Here is a 20,029-nt window from a genome sequence, read left to right as displayed (position 1 = left end):
TTACCCAGCCCTATATGAGTCACAAGTAGCTTGAGCATGATTACTTGTTTAAATGTTCTTGTTTCTTCGTCAGCTAGTACATTCTTACTCCCACTACTGGGTGCTGACGTGTTGCTGACGGGCTGCAGTAAGGGTATTGTCTCATTTCTGGTGGCTGGCTGTGTTTACTGACAGCATTTTGGCTGCTCTCAACTCAGTTAATTTTGTTATATTCTTCATTACTGCAGATAATTACCCACCGCACATTTAAACTTACATTTGTTCTGCTCAAACACTCTTAGCTCTCTCCTTCTTTTATCACTTTTCCCACAGTTGCTAGTTACTTTAGCTCAGCAGTTAGCTTAGCAGCTAATTTAGCTTAGCAGTTAGTGATGGCTTCTCCCTCTCCCTCTCACGCTCCTGCTCTCTTGCTTGGTGTGTCATATGTTTGGCTATTCCTCTGCCTCCTTTAGTGATAATGGCACATATAATAAATGTAGTTTATTAGCAGTGTTGGAGGCGAGGCTCTGCACCATGGAAAACCAATTGTTAGCTACTATAGTTAGTAGTGGTGTAACGGATCGTAGTTGATCTGTGATCTGTACGGATCGCCCCCCCACAGTTTGGCACGCATGTGAACAGCAGATTAATTGCAGAATTTAATGTCTCATTTAAGACAAAGTAAACAAACTATAAGCTATAATGCTATAAGTACAGGTCATGGACAGACAGTGCGTCGCGAACAGGGATTTTGAACGACCAAACCAGCATCTAGCAGGTCCGTAGTGACATCTGCAGGTATGTTTACATGCTGTTTAATGTGCTGCAGTTGAGCAGCTAATTAGCTATCTAGCTGCTAACTGACTGCAATTAGACAAAAATGTCTTCTCTAGATATCTATCTGAAAGTGCTGTAGCTAAGGAAGCAATTCAAGTAGCATTGAATTCAATGCCATGTTTCAATACAACAGAGGACTCTTATGCTAACTTTAGTCCCTCCCAAATAGATCATCTTGTTGATAGTGCCGCAGGCTCAGTGCTAATGACACTCTACTCCATCACCCCTTTACAAAAGAAGACAATAAAACATAACAGGTTAGCTCCCCGCAAATTAAAGCAAACATCGTTAAAACTTGAAAGGATATGGTTTTCCACCAAACTGGAAGAATCTCGCTGAGTCTGGCAAGATAGTCTTAAAAAATACAAGAAGGCCCTCTGTAATGCAAGAGCCAACTATTACTCATCATTAATAGAGGAGAATAAAAACAGCCCCAGGTTTCATTTTTAGTACTTCTGCCAGGCTGACAAAGAGTCATAACTCTATTGATCCATGTATTTCTATAGCTCTCAACAGTAACAACTTCATGAGCTTCTTTCATGATAAAATTCTAACAATTACAGACAAAATCCATGATCTCCCACCCTCAACAGGCATCAATTTATCCACAAAAACAGAAACCTTAGAAACAGCTGCAAAACCTGACATATATTTAGATTGTTTTTCTCCAATTGACCTTCCTGAACTAACTTCAATGATTTCTTCATCTAAACAATCAACCTCTCTCTTAGACCCCATCCCAACTAGGCTGCTTAAGGAAGTCTTATCCTCCGTTAGCACTTCATTACTAGATATGATCAATTTGTCTTTAGTAACAGGCTATGTACCACAGTCCTTTAAAGTAATTAAACCTCTTCTTAAAAAGCCTCCTCTTGATTCAGGCATTTTAGCCACCTATAGATATATATATCTAACCTTCCCTGCATTGAGCAGGTTTAAGTCATATTTGTCAGACTGATTTCAGTTTGAACATAAACGATGAATCTTCTATGTACACAAATGTTAGACACGGAGTTCCACAAGATTCTGTGCTTGGACCAATACTATTCACCTTATATATATGCTTCCTTTAGCTAATATTATTAGGAAACATTCCATACTTTCATTGTTATGCAGATGATACCCAATTATATCTATCAGTGAAGCCAGATGAAACTAATCAGACTCAGACAAAACTGAATTATTGTGTTTGGCCCTAAACACCTTAGAAACACATTATGTAATGATATAGCTACTCTACATGGCATTACCCTGGCCTCCAGCACCACTGTAAGGAATCTGGGAGTTATCTTTGATCAGGATATGTCCTTTAATTCCCACATAAAACAAATTTCGAGGACTGCCTTTTTTCACCTACATAATATTGCAAAAATCAGGCACATCCTGTCTCAGAAAGATGCAGAAAAAACTAGTCCATGCATTTGTTACTTCTAGGCTGGATTATTACAATTCCTTATTATCAGGCTGCCCTAACAAGTCTCTGAAGACTCTCCAGCTGGTCCAGAATGCAGCTGCACGTGTACTGACAAAAACTAGAAAAAGATATCATATTTCTTTCATTTTAGCTTCTCTGCACTGGCTCCCTGTAAAATACACAATAGAATTTAAAAAAGTTCTCCTCACCTACAAAGCCCTTAATGGTCAGGCATCATTATATCTTACAGAGCTCATAGTACCGTATAATCCCACTAGAAAACTGCGCTCCCAGAATGCAGGCTTACTGGTGGTTCCTACAGTCTTTAAAAGTATAATGTGAGGCAGAGCCTTCAGCTATCAGGCTCCTCTCCTGTGGAACCATCTTCCAGATTTGGTCCGGGAGGCAGACACCCTCTGTACGTTTAAGAGTAGGCTTAAAACTTTCCTTTTTGATAAAGTTTATAGTTAGGGCCGGCGAGGCTTGCCTTAAAACAGCCCCTTCTGCTATAGGCCTACACTGCTGGGGGACTTCCCATGATGCACTGAGCTCCTCTCTCCTCCTCCCCCTCTCCATCTGTATGCATTCATGTCCAATTAATGCATGTTACTAACTTGGCATTTTCCCAGTAGTTTTGTGCTTTCTCATCTCGCAGCACCTTTGGCTATGGACTGATGGATGTGCAGCTTGATACTCACTGCTGCTGATATTATTATTAGTCATATGTCTATTATTATTATTGCTATTATTGTTGTTGCTGTGCTTCTCTGTGTCCCCCTCTTTCTCTCTCAACCCAACCAGTCATGGCAGATGGCCGCCCACCTAGAGCCTGGTTCTGCTCGAGGTTTCTTCCCGTTAAAGGGGAGTTTTTCCTTGTTGCTGTTGCCAAGTGCTGCTCATGGGGGAATGTTTTGTCGCTGTAAAATAAAGAGTACGGTCTAGACCTGTTCTATGTGAAAAGTGCCCTGAAATAACTTATGTTGTGATTTGGCACTTTATAAATAAAACTGACTTGACTTGACTTGAAGCAGTTCACATTCAGTAAATGTCTCTGTTTTATACTCCATATCATTTACAGAATAAATTAAATGCACTTAAATCAAATTACAGTCAATTGGGCCAACATTGTACCTCTAGGTGTTGCCTACCTCCATTGTCTCGAACAGAGAAGTTACTGCGGTGGGTCCCCTCAGGAGCGAGGCTGAAGAAAAACTTGTGTCCTGTTGACGGCTCATCGGCATCAACAGCACTCACTGTCTGGATCCGCTGTCAGAGACACCAACATTAATTAACTTGAATGTCCCAAAGGAGTTAAGTGAATTAAGAGCAGTCAATAAGTGGAAAAAGACTGGCAGTGTTAGAGGTTTCCTTCACAGTGGCAGTACACACTCTGTCCTGTTCAGAATGTATTGTGAAGTTGCCAACGGAGCAGTTTGCATATTATCAGGATCACTGGTCTCTGCTAAATAAGCCACCAATATTTCTGTACACAACACAACTCCTAAAATAATATATTACACTGTAATAACTGGGTTTACTAAATTATGAACACCAACAACCAATCCAATGCAAACATACATACATACTCTATATATGACAGATTTCTGATTTACTTATATTATGCATTTCCAAGTTTGTCTGCTGCTGTTTCACACAATATAACAGTACTATTAATCGATACTTTTCTTTTTCCTGTCATCATACTTAACAGGTTTCTATTATGCACAATTATTAGTTGGATATGGTTATGTAACCATAAGTGATATTATACCTATTATCCCTCAGTATTTCTCATTTTTTGTGAAATGTGACCAAATAACCTGCTTCCAGTGGAGTTTTGAGAAGTGTGACGGCAGGATGTGAAGCAGTGTATTTAGTTCTATGTTAGCCAAACAATGAGTTTATGGATCACACTGAGTCTATGGATTGACAGCATGAGAAGTGGATTATGCTGCAGCAGTGGTTGGAGAAGCTTTGTGGGTGTTTTTGATACTCATTTCTCACTGTGTAATCCATTGGGATCCATTGTAACTGACTGACTTCAAGCTGAGCACAGCTGCTGTACTCTGTGAAGAAGCACACTACAAACTTTTTACAGTTAGCTTTCAAGTCTACAGGGGGTAAGAGCCTCATACTCCAAAGATAGATTTTGGGTGTGGAATTGCTTTAAGCCAACAAATGCTGAAAACAGATCTCAATGGATTTTAGGGTATTGGATGGATTTAAATTCAGGAAACATGAACAACACGTGGAATATGAGCTTCAAAAATTAAATAAACACACATGACAATGAAACAAATATAAAAATGAAAAGCTAGTTAAGCCAATGTGTTTTCTGAGATTAAAAAAGGCAACATTAGAGATGGGTTTCAATATTGATGGAAACAGTACTTGGTCTGGAATTTGAACAGGTTTTAACCCTTTTTTTCATTTAAGAAGATATGCCAACCTACTACCAGTGTTAAATAAACATAGTATAGTATAAAATACAGTCCAAAGTCAGGTGATATCTGATCAAAGAATAAGTGAACATGTTGAAGAATCTATGCCAACTTTCAATATGTTTTGCTACTCAATGCTATGGATGCATTTTGGTTGTATTGAGTTTCAAAGCCAGCCCTGTGCAACATTCTTATTTATTTTCATAACATCTTTATAAGGTGACAGTATGTCACTGTTGTGTTTTAGCTTGTTCCACAGCTCAAAAGAAATGTATAATATAATAATAATTTAATATCAAATCAAATACAATTGCACATGCACTGCAGGGGCACTGGGTGACGAGGTATTGTCGAACCCTGTTGAGGTGTATATTCTTGTCATTTCTCAGCTGGTGACTATACATTTTTTGTTTATACTTTTTAACTACAGCCTTATTTAATTGAATGGGAGACACTAGCTGAGGGATTAAAGGCTTTAAACAAAGATCTGTGCCAATAACACACACACGTGCACATGCACACATACACTGAACAAATCCAGAGCCTGAGGGAAGCAGCAGAGGATATCCAGTGAACAAATACAGATGATTAACACTGATGGACAGATGAAAGGGCAGAGGAATTAAAGGATGAAAGGGTGGCAGGATGACAGGGATGTGAGGGGACCGATGGCAGCAAGCCACCATACTGAAGAATGTCAAGATGATGCTGGGTGTGTGTGCGTGTGGCGTCAGTGTATTGTAGTTGCACCTAATTGTGTTTTGTGTTATATTTAACCTGTTGTGTGTATGTGTGTGTGTGTGTTAAGATACAGATTTGTGTTTTTATCCTATTAATTGTTGCATGATATTAGATGCATGATCTACAAGTATTTGTCTTGTGTGTATGTGTGTGTGTGTGTGTGTGTGAGTAAAACCCTATTTACTGGATGTGTGAAAGCTCCTGTCAGCGTCCATGACAGATCAGCTCATCAGCCACCACAAAAGAAGAAACCGAGCTCACAGCCAATCAGCTTTACAGCTGGAGGAGTATGTATACATTATGTGTGTATGAATAAGCTTGTGCGCTTTAATCATATTAGTTGAATCTCATACAGTATGTGATGAATCATATCAAGTGGTTTTACAGCAGACTACAATTACATTAAGTGCTGTTTGAAGCATTCAAATTCAGACTTTTGGTTAATAAAGTAGTCAATATTCAAAAGTCAAAGTCATTTTGATTGTACAGTGAAGTCAGTATATTAGGCTGCTTGAGGAGAATGGCAATTAAAAATCATCAATATCAATACTTTCAATATCAATACTGTCAGTTGTCCATGCAAAAAAGTCTTTAAAAAACCCTCCAAGCCATGAAAAACAAAATGTTCCTGATTCATGTAGAAGATTTTCAGATTTTTTTCAGATTGCAGTGATGTACTAAAAATATTTAAATAAAACCAGCAGACATGTTGGCCTATATTTATCAAACCCAGTACAAAGGTCAGTGTGGTGGTGCGGGATGATTCCATGCAAATGCTATGTTTTTCTATTCATAAAAGGGGATTACCAGCTCAGTTTAGCCCCTTGCACTTGGCATGTCCCATAAGTGATTCATAAAAGCACATCACTGCACAATAACTACAGTGCCACCCGCTCCAGGCAGGCTGAAGAGTCAGAGCAAATTCTGTATTGGAGGTTGTTCAAGTTCAGTGTTGCACACTGAAATAATGTCACAGACCACTTCCATTATGAACAGTAATTTGCCACTGTATGCATGTATGAGTACTGTATTTCTATATATTTGTATGTGTCTGTGTGAGCAACCTATGTATTTCTGAAGAGGCCTGTCAAGAACCTGGCAAGACCGTAGCTACTATTGAGGACATTGACGTAATATCTGTTGTTAGTTGTTAATTTGAGTTTTACATTACTGAATCACATGGTTCCCTAGTAGTTCGGTACTAAATGTTCTGGTCTGTGGACCAGGGTCTGGGAACCTCTGGTTTACATCAACTTGTCTGCAGCCAGGTTCTCTTGATAGCATTTTCAATGAAGACAAAGGCCCAGTAGCACCCTACTATACATTCACTGCCAGTCAGTGCATCCGTGGCAGTTTACTTCCTATAGTAGGCTATCACTGACCAATCTTGATTGACTTGAGTTCTGTCCAATCACAAAGAAGAATTGTTGACCTTTTCCTTTTTGTGAAGTGTGTTGTGTTTTGATCCTCAGGGCCACTGAACCTTTTCAGGTTGTAGCTGGTTGTGAACATTAGTTAGGTTATTGCGTCCACCTTTTAGCCAACAAAATTCAGGTATCAGTTGAATCTTTTGTAACTTCAGTTACTTACTACAAAAATTAGACTCAACATAAATGGATTTGATAAGAGATTTGAAAGGATCTAGATTTGATACATGGATTCAATAAATTATTTCTTTGCAAAAGCATAAAGCGATAAAGAGCTTGTACCTGACCAGCCTTGGTCCTCTCACAGACGAAGGTTTCATACACAGTGGCAAAGGTAGGAGCGTTGTCATTGATGTCCAGCAGGCGGACGTAGACTGGAACATGGCTGCTCTGACGAGGATTATCTGGAAGGTAAACACAGGAAAGGGTTCATGCTTCAAAACTTAACACGCTGCTTCACTTCCAGTGTACACATTCAGACTATGAGCTATCCAGAACAAGCTCAGCCTTTCACTGTGATGGTACTGATAGCTCCCACTGAGCAGCTCAGTGCCTTGCTTAAAAGCCCCTTGTCAATCACTGATGAAGGAGGAAGTTAGTGTAGAGTGTTGCCATCCAATTTCCATTAACAATATTTTCCATTATTTCCCTTCTGCTCACAAGCTGTCTCTTTAACCTCTCAACTCACTCAAATTAAATATAAAATATGAAAACATGAAAGAAAACAAATTAGCTTTTCATGAGAGAATTCATACACATTAGCCACATTTTGTGAGTCTGTGTCTGAGTAGTTAGTTTGTAGGGTTCTGTAATTTTCACAGCATGTCTCAGTTGAAGCTGGGAAACCAATCATGTTTCCATTTCACACTAGTGTCTGAATCAAATTGTTTGTGGAAGCTGAGGTTATTTGATATAATGAAAACTAAAACTAAAAAAAGAAAACCCAACAAATTCAATAATTAAAATAAAGCCATAACTGTATCTATATATATATATATTGAGTTGGGTGGGGATTATTTATCTTCCTTTTCTATTTTAGGCTTCAAAGAGATTCTGGGAATACACAAGGCTGCTTTCTGTTTCCCATTAACCACCAACAGATTTATAGATATAAAATGGTACAGATGGGTCATGCTGCTTCATGTTAGTAGTTTATTTTTCTGAGGGTAGCTGTTTCCACGACACCTAATGCCAGTTAATGACATATTTATGTTTCTTTTCTTTACACTGATCTTTCTTTTTTCTTTACATTGTCCAGCATTAGCTTTACTGTCTCTCCCTCTGCTCCATACATTTGGTTTGTCATTAGGATATAGAGGCAGGAGCATTACGATCAAAGTGTCTCAGAGGTGCCCCTGGTTTGATTACTTCCTCCTCTCTTTATGATACTGAAGTAGAGAATTGCTGTGGATCTATTGTGTACATGTACCTCTATGGACAGATCATTTGTCATAACAGTTCAAACAGACAGTAGAATCCTAGTAAGATCTCAAATTAATGATCTGATTTTGTAACTTTTACTGAGATAAATACTATCTCACTATCTCTTGTATGTATGGATAGGAATTTGTACATTTTCACAAATTAAATGACCAAAAATTTGACAAACTTTCAAGTTACATCTTATTTTGGAATCTTGAAATTGGGGATATTCTGTATTTTTCAATCAAAATATGAAGACAAAAATCAGCAACAAGTTGATCTACTAACAAGTATGTTGTGTCTATCAGTGCCTGATATATCTTATTCCTCTGTGCCACAGATGTTATACTGGGTGACATGTTCCTTCATTATCATGAACACACATACTGTAGTTTATTTTGGCTCAATCCCACACACACACACACACACACCATCCCGCTGCCAGAAATACTCACTCAAGCACCAGATGTGGATTAATCTGTTGCTGAAAATAGTCCCCCAAAAATGCATTATACCATTTCCGAATACAATGTAGTTGCATGGAATGCATGAAACTCAACAAGTATATTTCTTTCCCTTAGGCATCCCTTTTACTTTGGTAATCAAGAGACATCACTATGAACAGATTTCATAGGAACTATTTCCTCTGGAGAAAGTAATTTTAGTGAAAATAGTTCATGTCGAGGTCCATGGATTATCCAGTGTAAGCAGGACATTGTTTCAGGAAAGACAAGTTGCTGTTGAAATTATTTTTGTCATTTGTGTGAATCAACCCTTTACCGTTTCCCACTCAGCCGGTCCTGGATACTATCTTTAGTGGTATTATGTCTTGTCACTGAATTCTCCTCCGTGACTGACTGATTTGTTGTGGTACCAGACACTCTGTCTGGCTCCATACATTTGTGGTCTACATCAATATATCACATCATCTCTGCAAATAGTCCAGGCCCCTGCTAGACTTACTGAACTCAGTGGCGATGATTGAAATATTATGCCAGGCAGTCTCCTCTCTGTCCAGGCTTTTGAGCAAGAAGACAGATCCATTCCCTGGATGGACATTGAACAGCCGGTCCATGTCTGTGCGCCGGTCAATAGAGTACCTGTAACAAGCCAAACAACGAGAGGGTGAGAAAGTGCTAAGTTAAGCCAGTGGGTGGGATGAACTTAAGCGCCCCTTGTGCCTCTGCAGCCCCACCAGGGATTCACAGCAGCAGGCAGAATAATTGATTTCTCTGAATCTATGATGGAGGAGAGTGCATGATGATAGAGCCCAGTCAAAAGTGATGTGGTAGACTGTAGAGTTATTGCAGACATGTTTAAGTCTTTAAATCTGTTGAAAGAACAATGTGATCTCATAAATGTTGCATTACTTAGGGTTTAAACTGCTGTGTGAAGCTGTTTTTATTGCTTCCCACAGGGTTTTATAGTGTAAAGTGTTCCACTAGTCCTGTGGTCAGATGAAACGGAAGAGAACAAAATTCTGAATACCCCACAGAGCCCATGAAGCCGGGACCCATATTTGCACACACTGGCAGTGGAATAACTTAAAACTGGCTTAGATTTGTTCCAGCTACGTTTATCCATGTCCATAGAGTCATGTGTGTAATAATTTACTGGAGCTTTTGACGCCAGAAGGGCTCTGGAGGTCTAGATAAGTGTTATTGTAATAAATGTCAAAAGTGAAATGTCTTAACACAGTCGGGGGTTTGGGGGTTCTCCCCCAAGAAAATTTGATGTTATTCGCTATTAGCCTAACCAGTACTGTGGTTGTGTAACACATACTGCTGGTGGATGGGACATTGGGGCAAAGCAGTTGAAAATATCTCTTTTCTACATGTTTATGCTTGTTGAACAGGTGGTTTGATAAAGTACTTATTGGCTTTTTGCTCACAAAAGTTTTATTGCACTTACAGTAACGAGTGTAGAAGTCAATAATTCTTTCACTTCACCTGGTTCATCTAGAGAGGAGAGGCTGTACATGTTCCCATTCTCTACCCACTTGCTCCAGTCAGCTGCTCCAAGCAGAGAAAGTGCGTGTGGTTTGTGTTTGTTGTGATTATTATGTACAATGTGAAATTTCAGTAGTGGTGAAAGCATATGGGGGACACACTGTATTGGACAATACCATCTGTCTGTGAGTTTAGTATGGAGTTGGAGATGATAGCCTACCAGTTCAAAAATAAACCTACCCACATCTCTAAAGCTTACTAATAAACATGTTGAGTTATGTTTCTTTAACCCCACACATACATACACAATGTAAGAATGACAATTTGTGATTGTAAGGGGAGTTATGTGGAACTATTTCTTATTTACATAGCTAATTATTTCTTGTTTTTTTTTTTTTTTTTTAACTTTGGACAAAGTCTGGCTAGCTGTTTCTCCTTGCTTTGAATCTCTATGCAAAGCTAGACTAAACATGTCCTGACCAAGCGACAACTACCACAGCTTGAGGCTGACACCAATGCGGAAGTGCAAGTGCAATGCCACCGATAGTCACTAGATGCTCCAATTGATTCCCATTCAAAAAGCACTGAATTTAATATTTAGTGTATGAACATGTACCGCAAACACTTCAGCAATAAAAATTTGCACGAATAAGATGAGGTTAAAATCCCTTTATATTGAATCTGAAAACTACGGTGGCTGACAAGGGCAACCGCACTGCAACTTAAGAAAACACATGCAAATGTACAGCTAGCTGTGAGGCGAGTGCGCAGGGACTGTCTAAAAAGCAACACCAAAAAGAGACACTTCAAACAATATCCAGTAACCCCTAACCCTTTCTTCCAGACAAAGTGTTGTAGTGTAACCAACAACAGACTGTTGTGTGAAGTCATTCTGGGGACTCTATATGGTATAAGACTGTAGTTACTGAATATTGCTTGAAGTATTTCTTTTCGGTGTTGCACTTTAGGTTCCTGCACACTTGTCCCACAGCCAGCTGTACATAGAGAACAATGTTATTTGTCCAGCTCGGAGGACAGCTCCTTTTGGTGACGTTGTCTACCTTACTATGGTAGGAAAGAGGCCTCATTTGTGGTATTTGCAGCGTATTTTCTAAATGCTGTGCATGTGCTGTTAAATTGATGAAGATGTTTTCTTAATTTGCTTGTATTTTGTCTATTTGCATGCGTTTTCTGAAGTTGCAGCACATTTGCCTTTGTTGGCCATTGTGGAAACCTTTAGAATTGATCATTTTTTAACTGTGATGTAGATTCCAAATCAAAAGCGATGCATAATCTTTGATCTGTAAGGTTGGATGAAAAGAACAGACTGTGAACAACAGCTAACCTTGGTATTCTAACTACTGGAATCACATAATTGTGCTGCACTGGAAGCCTCTGCATTCTGTCCTCTCCTATTCAATCCTACTGTAGCCTGTTCAAAACCTCACAGATACTTGAAAATATCTTCCCGTTGTCTGTGGACTGCTCACAGAGCATTACTCTATTTTTGAACTAGTTGCTGAATGCAGCTATTCACAGCTTCACAGCACTCCATAGATAATAGAACTGAGATGCCTTTGCCTTCTGTCTTTTTCGCCTGCCTGTCAAAGCGGAGACAAACTGCTCCGTGAACAGAAATTGCATATTGTACTGTATATGAACATCTTTAGTGCCTGGATTAAAGCCGGTTTCACTATCCACTCAAAATATAACATCATTCTGCTATCAGCTGTTAATTATGTGCCATTCAATCTTAATTACTGTTTTCCATAAAGAGATATATAAATCTATTTGAAAAGAAAACATTGCCTCGGTACATCAAGGCTTGATCATAATTAGAAAGCACTCAACAGTAAAATAATAGTTCACCGACACAATGTGAATAGATGATACAGTCACATACACAAATGCACAAACACAGGAATAATTGGAATTGTGTGTGATTGTGTGTATGTGTGTGTGTGTGTGTGTGTGTGCCCCCTTGTGACACATCATTTTAAGAGCACTCCATGGTTCCATGCTTGTTTTAATTGGAATATGTTCCTCATCACTGCTTAAAATGTAGAGAAATAAGGGCTCAGTTACAGCCTCCAACTGTGCTCTGTCCTGCCTGCCAGAGTTCATCTCCTGTCTGTCTAACACACTCCTACTGCTGTCATCTATTCATACATACATCATAATTATTTCCTTTCAACTTATCCTATAGTTCTCTACTTTTACACTGCACCATTTTCTTGATTGACATTAACTTCTTTGCTGTGTCCTATTACTTTTTTTGGCAGTAACTCAGACTGCCCACAGAGATCAGGAAAGTTTCAACTTATCTTAACAGTCTTACAGTACCTGATCAATATCCGCTGCAGCAGAGCAAATTACTTCAGGCTTTGGGCATTTTTATTCTGTAAACATCAGAAAATTCCCAGGATGTATTGTTGCCGTTTGAGTAATGGACAGTTTCTAACAGCAAAGCATCAGAGCTCAAACCATCCTAATGCCAAGCATCAATAATGAACAGTGCTGCAGTGAGGTTTAAATATAGCCCGTAGATGCAGGTTTCTGTTGTCTATGTACTCAGCAGTTTTCACACACAGCCCGACAGTCCACAGACTGTTTGATTACTGTTACCACTTATGTTTTACCCCACTTCACATTTTGCCTCTGTTTTCTCTCTTTTCAGACTTTTATCAGAGCTTCTCACAAGCCTATAGAGCATCAAGGTCCATTTGAAGTCAAACTTCATCCAACGTCAATGTTTTTACTGAAAATAGCAGAGAATGAAAAGCAGATATTCTGCAGAGAGACACGCTTCCTGTTTGCAGTCTGATATAAGCTATGGTTGTTTTAAAAGTTAGCCATCCTTTTTGACTGACATGGCTTGACCATAATCCAGATTTACTCAAACAACACTGGCAAGACATTTCCACACTAAGGGTTTTTCCAGGCTAATATAAGGCCAAGTTTTTTGATTAGATTTTTTTTTTGAATTATTAAATAAATGTAACCATGCAACAGGTCCCATCTGGAAACCACTAGCTATGACACTGATAACCTTGTTTCTCTGTAATTGAAACCGACTGTGTTTACAAGGTAACACCCATAATACAGCTGACAGAAGCTGTAGTCTGTAAATAGAAACTAAAGCTTGTACACAGTATGAAAAAACATTAAATCACATAAATCAACAAATATCTAAGGTGATAAATAAGGTGATAAAACACTGTAAATCTCATTTACAGTCAAGGGATCTAGCAAATTGACAGAAACTGCATTACACTGGAGGTGCCTGTCAAGGTTGAAACCATAAAGTGTCTCCTATAAGTACATTAAGTCTAAAATCAGATGATGTCACTTTAAAGAATATATGAGTTTTCTGGCATCAGTTCATTTTCTTGTCTTGGTAGTCCATGACCTATTTTTTAAAGATATTTAAAAAATAAAACAACAAGTCCGACTGAGGTTTTGCCTTACTTGACAGGGCTGCGAGCTCCATCAGGGTCCATGGCGCTGACCGAGCCCACGGCCACGCCCACTGCAGCGTCTTCCTTCACCTCCATCAGATAGCTGGCTTTGTCAAACAGCGGTGGCTCATCCACGTCCTCCACACCGATCCGAACCGTGGCCATGTCTTTGGAGCCTGCAGACATGAAGCGAGGGTCCACCTGGGTGTTCTGAACCTGGATCTCTATTGTGTAGGACTGCTTCCTCTCATAATCCAAAGGCTGTGGAGGCAATATTAAGAAACAGGAAACACAAGATCAGTGTGAGAGGATTGTCTCAGCTGGTAGAGTTACAGTAAATTGATAGAATACTGCTCTGCAAAGTTGAGTTTCCTCTGAGGCTACACGTTCATGTATTATATATACTGTATAGACTGTATATAAGTTGCATTAATTGCCTACTTACACATTCACATAAATGGAGCAACGTTTGTAATTATCTGGAGTTCAATATTCACTGTCCTTGTAGATCTGTTTTGGTTTCCAAACTCCTGAAAAAAATATCTAGCTGCTAAATGCTCCACACAGGATTTCCCACATAGTCATAGTGACAGCAGGCTTGATACCATGCAGCGCATCACATGTAATCCAGCAAGGGAAGAATTTGATTTCATATCTTATTTAATTTGATAGTTGAGAAGTCGAGCGTCAAAGAATTTATGGTATGTAAAAACGCATCTCCATTCACTGTCTGGATGATAAAAGAATGAAAAGGTTCCTGAGGAAAGTCTAGCACGGATAAAAATGTGACATAAAGCAGCTGACAGATAACTATAAATGTAAATGATATTGATGAAATCTGTTCCTTATCAGCTGTGACAATGTAAGAAGAACAAAGCTTCAGATTTACTTGAACAACTCTACATGTGCTGCTTGGGCTTTGTTAAAGGAAGTCTATTTATTGTCCTCATCTAGTTTCCTGCTGACAGAATGTCGTTATTTCTTTGTTGAACCTTACAGACTTCCTTAGGTAGTGTCAGCGAAAGGAAGAAAAGAATTTCTAAATATCAATTGTGATTGTACATCAGTAAACACACTCTATGAGGACAGTGAATTTCTAAAAATCCAGCAGCATTAAAAGCTCTGTTCCTGTGTATTTGTGCCTGCTGCAGAGGCTAGGACTGGGGGCTGTGAAGGTAAAGATGAATAAGTTTAATTTGGTTTCTTTCATCTGTCAAGCATGCCCAGGCTTTGCATATTTAACAGTACGTGTAAAACAGACTACGTGGGCAGGATCCTTATGAGTCGAAAGTGTGGGATCTGCTGAATCACTGCTTTAGAATTAATTTGATTTAACCACTGCCGTGAGAAAAATATCAAGATAATTAAAAGCCAGTCTCATTTGAATGTGGGCATTAGATTTTACATTATTTACAATAGATACAGTTTGATGTGTGCATTTCATTCTGTGCTATTCAATATACATTACAGGAATGTACTACTTGCTATGTATCTTACTTGCTTTTTTAACTTTTTTTAGACATGTTTTCTATTTCATCCTCCTCCTAATTTTGTTGTTTTGTGCCTTCCACTAAAAGCAATTTGTAAATCTTGCTTTCAGGTTAGTGCCACACATCAATTTTATAAATGTAATTAGTACTCCGAGCCCACAGTTGAGTCCTGTTTCCTCTCACCTTGCTGACGGTAATGATTCCCTCCTGGGTGTCTTTGTCAGTGGAGATGTCGAACATGTCCATGCCGTCTCCGCTGACGATGGTGAAATACATCTCAGCGTTCTTCCCGATGTCTCTGTCGGTGGCTGTAATCCTCCCAACTTGAGTTCCAGACTTGGAGGATTCAGGAACTCTGAACTGGTATATACCTGACAACACAGAAAGTAACGCTGACAGTCAGCTGCATGATATCTGCCAGATTATGCACATCCATATGATGCTTATGAGGTAATTAACAAACTCAGCAACATACTTATGGGTGTTTAATGTGGGTAGATCAGATCATTTGTGATGTAAACCTTAAATGTCACTATATGTGGAATTATTATTCTGTTGTCATTAGTCACAGCAACAACCATTGCTGTTGACAGTCATTCTTAATACTACCACCAGATGGTAAGACATTTTTCAAATGCTACACACTGGTTTTCATTTTTCCATAAACTCTAGGGTCTTCTTTGTGCTGATAAAAATATGCTTTGACACTGAACTTACAAACCAATTGTCTGATAGCAAGTGCACATTATAGATGCCACTATATTCCTACTTTCTACCTATGCTGATCTATTAGATTGTAATCTATGTGAATCATGATTGTCTTCACTGAGACCTGCACTGCACTGACAACAGCTCCATCTTCTATTAGACTGTGTCTCCTGCTTGGTGCCCTGAAGGCTGTTGTGCTTTGGCTTCATAAGAGACTCTTTCCCATCCTTGAGACTTACAGTATGTTCTTGCTTTTGTTGATTTTATATTAGTGACATACAACAATGTCTGTTCGTACAACTGATCCACAACCTTGTCATTTGCTCATTGCTTCCTCTTAACAATGGACGGGGGGGTTTGTTTTATGTAATCCTTCTAAAGGTTACTTTGCTTTTTCCCAGTAGGCAATATTTTCCATTGTTCACTTAAGGCGGGTTATTTGTTAGGCCCTTTGAGACATTTACTGGGGTTAAGACCTGCACAAATAAATCTGAATTAGCATGAAAGTCTGAGCGTTACCACCTGAGTCAGTAGATAAACATCGAGTAACTGGTACTGATCAATAACCCTATTAATCTGCCTAGATAATATGTGAGTCAGTGATAGACCTGGTACAGTCTTGACACTATTAAAGTGTCATAGAAAATGAATGCATAAACTCAAACAAAGACATCAGGAAAGTTTGTCTCTCCTTGAAAAAAAAAAAATGACAGCATAAATGCCGAACGAAGAAACATCTTTTCCTTAGTCTTCAAACTTCATAAAGAAGGTTAGACAGGTAGACAGCAAGAACAAAAGAAGTGTTCTTGGCCTGAAAAAAGTAGTGTAAATGCTGATGGAAGGCAGGCGCTGGAACAATGTCTCTCTGCCAGAATGCTGACGATCATTAAAAAAAGCATTTCAATGTATTTTTTTGTGAGTGTGATGTATCCTTTTGTTCTCTGACATAAGTGCTAACACTGTGTTTTGCCATCAGTTTGTTGCAGAGGCGAGCTGGCCATTGCTAAGATTTTTCTTCCTCATTGTGAGACAAACACAGCCCCGGCCTGGGTGAAAAAAAAAAAAAAAAGCTGCTCATCCGAGTCACTGACTAAAGTCCAAGCACAGAAACATACCTAAATTAATGCAAATGAGATATCATTCTGCTATATGAACCTGAGGCAGTTTCATATCAGAATACCTCCTTTATTCTGGATGTGTGTGTGTGTGTGTGTATGTGTGTGTGCGTGTGCTCCATCTCAAGAGATCTCGTGGTGTGTATAAACCACTTGAGTGAGTAATTATATGCTGCTGAGACACAGCAGGCGTCATGCACCCTGGCAGCTAGACAGTACTCAACCTGCCACTGTTTTGGTATATTTATGTCTGTTTGTGTGTGTGTGTAGACACACAGCGAGATTGAGATAAAGGATGTGCTCATGTGTATACACTACACACATACTATCAGGAGAGGGTGCAACATACTGCAAAAGCTGCAGCTGTCAAAATCCACTATCTTATTTAACAAAGGATTATTTCACAAACTTCAAAACACATACGTCTTATCAAGCTAGCGGTATCTCTGTTGTTAAAGTCATTTACTGTTGTTAGTTGCGAATTACTTTTTCACAATTTGCAAATTTATTGAAATAATGTACTTTTTTTTCTTTTCATGTATGAATTGATGTCAATTTAATATCTTGAGCAGTTATTTTTGGATTTATTGTGGTTAATCAGATAATGATGATCAGCTGTGATAGAGGGAAGGGGTGGGACTGAGTCTTTTTTAGCAAACATGCAGGAAATGTGTGTAGAACGGGGCATCGGTACAATCTTTGACCTCATGTGAGACTCTGAAATGTTTTTTTATCTTTGTTTGTTAAAAGTGAGAATAAATCTAGACAAATAAAGGCAACAGAATTGGCGATTGCAGTGTTATGATTTGGACTGTTCAACAAGTGAGTCAAGAGGCGTTCAGGTGTTTCTTTTAAGAAATTAGAAAGAACAGGGCATGACATCTGTATCAAGCTAGCTGTCCAGCTGATTGTCCACAGTGAGAAACAAAAATATTGGAACAATGGACTCATGAAAATTGTGTTGCAGATCAGTGAGCCACAAATGTAGAACATCGTCACATGATTTTTTTGTATACTTGCAGCACGCTAAACATTATGGATTAGACTGGTATGAAGTGGTAATCTGAAAATATGAAACCAAACCAAACCAAACCAAATCATACCAAACCAAAGACCATACCATACCATACCATACCATACCATACCATACCATACCAAGTACCTTACCATACCATACCAAGTACCTTACCATACCATACCATACCATACCATACCATACCATACCATACCATACCATACCAAGTACCATACCGAGTACCATACCATACCCTACCAAGAAAAAAAACAACCAATAAATACACAATCCAAAGCCAATCAAATAAAACAAAACAAAATCGACTCAACCTAAAGCAAACCAAACAGGCAAAACCAAAAAATTCAAAGTGAAGCAAAGATAACCAACCCAAACAAGCCAAGCCAACCCCAACAAACCAACTAACCGAACCAATCCAAGTAAAAACAAAAAACTGACAAAAACAAACACATAGACAAAAAAATGACATCCATTTTGCAAACAATATTGTGCCATTAAAATAACTCTATATCAAATAAATATTAAATAAATCAAATCTACAACACCATAAAAAAATGAAATACAATTATTTAAATAAATCTTTAAAATAAATCAAACTATCAAAAATGAGTAAACTAATCAAACAAATGTATAAGTAAGAGCAAAGGGTAAAGTATTACAATATCTACAGTGTGTGTGACACTACTGGTGTCTTCTACTGTATGAAATGCTTCCAGGTGAATTTACATGGTCTAGTCTGGTCTATATATTTACACCAGACTGGTGTAAAAAGCAGCCAGTCAGAAGCCTAGTTGATGCTTTGATTTGGTTTGCTTAAGGCTGTGAAGTCCAGTGGCAGGAGAAGACCACAGACTCAGCCAACAGCCTCAAGTGTTATTGTCTCTAGAGATTACAGCCTGTATGACACTGTTCCTCACCGATTTGTTCATCAAAGACAAATTTGACTGACATTTGGCGTTTGTCACATTTAAGCCCTGCAAACATATAAAACCATGTAATCACAGAGTTTTAAAATAAACATTTTACTTTACTATTTGAATACTTATGGTAGTCTATTTAAGTACCTGTCTCTTAGCAAAATAGTAAAACAAACAAGTGGGAGCCTGGTGAAACCCTGAAGAGCCTGGAGGTAAAAAAGAGGAGAAGCAGATTTCATCTCCACTCAGTTTTCTTTCTGGCTGGTTGGAGATTATGTTGCCTCTTGGCTCTGACACTGACAGCACTGATTGGAGTCCTGGTGTGAAGTAAAAATGAATTGACATGCGTGGACCAAGGTGTGTGTTACCATGTATATGTTCAGCTACCTTTATGAGGACCAGGTCGTGACCTTCAGACTGAGGACGGGGGGGGGGGTTGTGTTAGCTGACAGGGAACACACTGCGCTATGTGATCAACAGATTGCCCACATATTGGTAGAAATACAAGCATGTGTGTTAAGTGTGAGGACTTAAACAGAATGATAATGCCACATGCAATCTGTTCCACAGATCTGAGGTTGAGCTCATTTTGCACCCTGCACTGGAGACGGAAACATAGGGTGAATGGGTGCTAATGCTGGGTGGACAGGAGGAGGGAGAAACCGACACTGAGATACAGTGAGTGTGATTGAACAAGGCAGAGATGGAGAGGGAGAAGGAAAAACAATTAGAAGATGAAGAGATGGATACAGAAAGCCAGGGAGTGAGAGAACGAAGGGGAGGAAGTTCTGCCTTCATGTCAATTCTTAAGGATTAGGCGACTGATGACTGATGTGACTGATGTGATCGAGGCCAACAGAGCAGCAATTTACTCACTTTTTTCTCACTGCTACGGGCACCACAACACTGCTGATGGACACACACACATACAAATGCTGCCATGTTCCAATACAGCCTCTTGATGAAATGCTGCCATATTCGCACCAGCTGTTGCTAAGTTCAAACTTCCCCTGTTATAATGCATCTACTAAACAGAGAGTGGAACTTAATTACACTGAGATGCACCACACAAACTAGTTCTGATGGATGTCACAGATG

General features: G+C 39.0%; 1 protein-coding gene across 1 annotated transcript in view; it reads right to left on the bottom strand.

Moving 5' to 3' along the window:
• Positions 1 to 20,029, bottom strand: part of LOC137193599 (cadherin-6-like) — an 82,785-nt gene that overhangs the window by 11,795 nt on the left and 50,961 nt on the right. The window contains exons 6-10 of the mRNA XM_067604825.1: positions 15,342 to 15,529; positions 13,679 to 13,929; positions 9,225 to 9,361; positions 7,122 to 7,243; positions 3,379 to 3,496 (exon numbers count right to left, since the gene is read on the bottom strand). Of these exons, the coding sequence (XP_067460926.1) occupies positions 3,379 to 3,496; positions 7,122 to 7,243; positions 9,225 to 9,361; positions 13,679 to 13,929; positions 15,342 to 15,529 (816 nt within the window). The remainder of the gene's footprint in view (positions 1 to 3,378; positions 3,497 to 7,121; positions 7,244 to 9,224; positions 9,362 to 13,678; positions 13,930 to 15,341; positions 15,530 to 20,029) is intronic.

Source organism: Thunnus thynnus, chromosome 12 (assembly GCF_963924715.1).
Source record: "Thunnus thynnus chromosome 12, fThuThy2.1, whole genome shotgun sequence".
Classification (NCBI taxonomy): domain Eukaryota; kingdom Metazoa; phylum Chordata; class Actinopteri; order Scombriformes; family Scombridae; genus Thunnus; species Thunnus thynnus.
The sequence above is the reverse complement of the archived record's forward strand: the minus strand, read 5'-3'. Positions and strand labels throughout refer to the sequence as shown.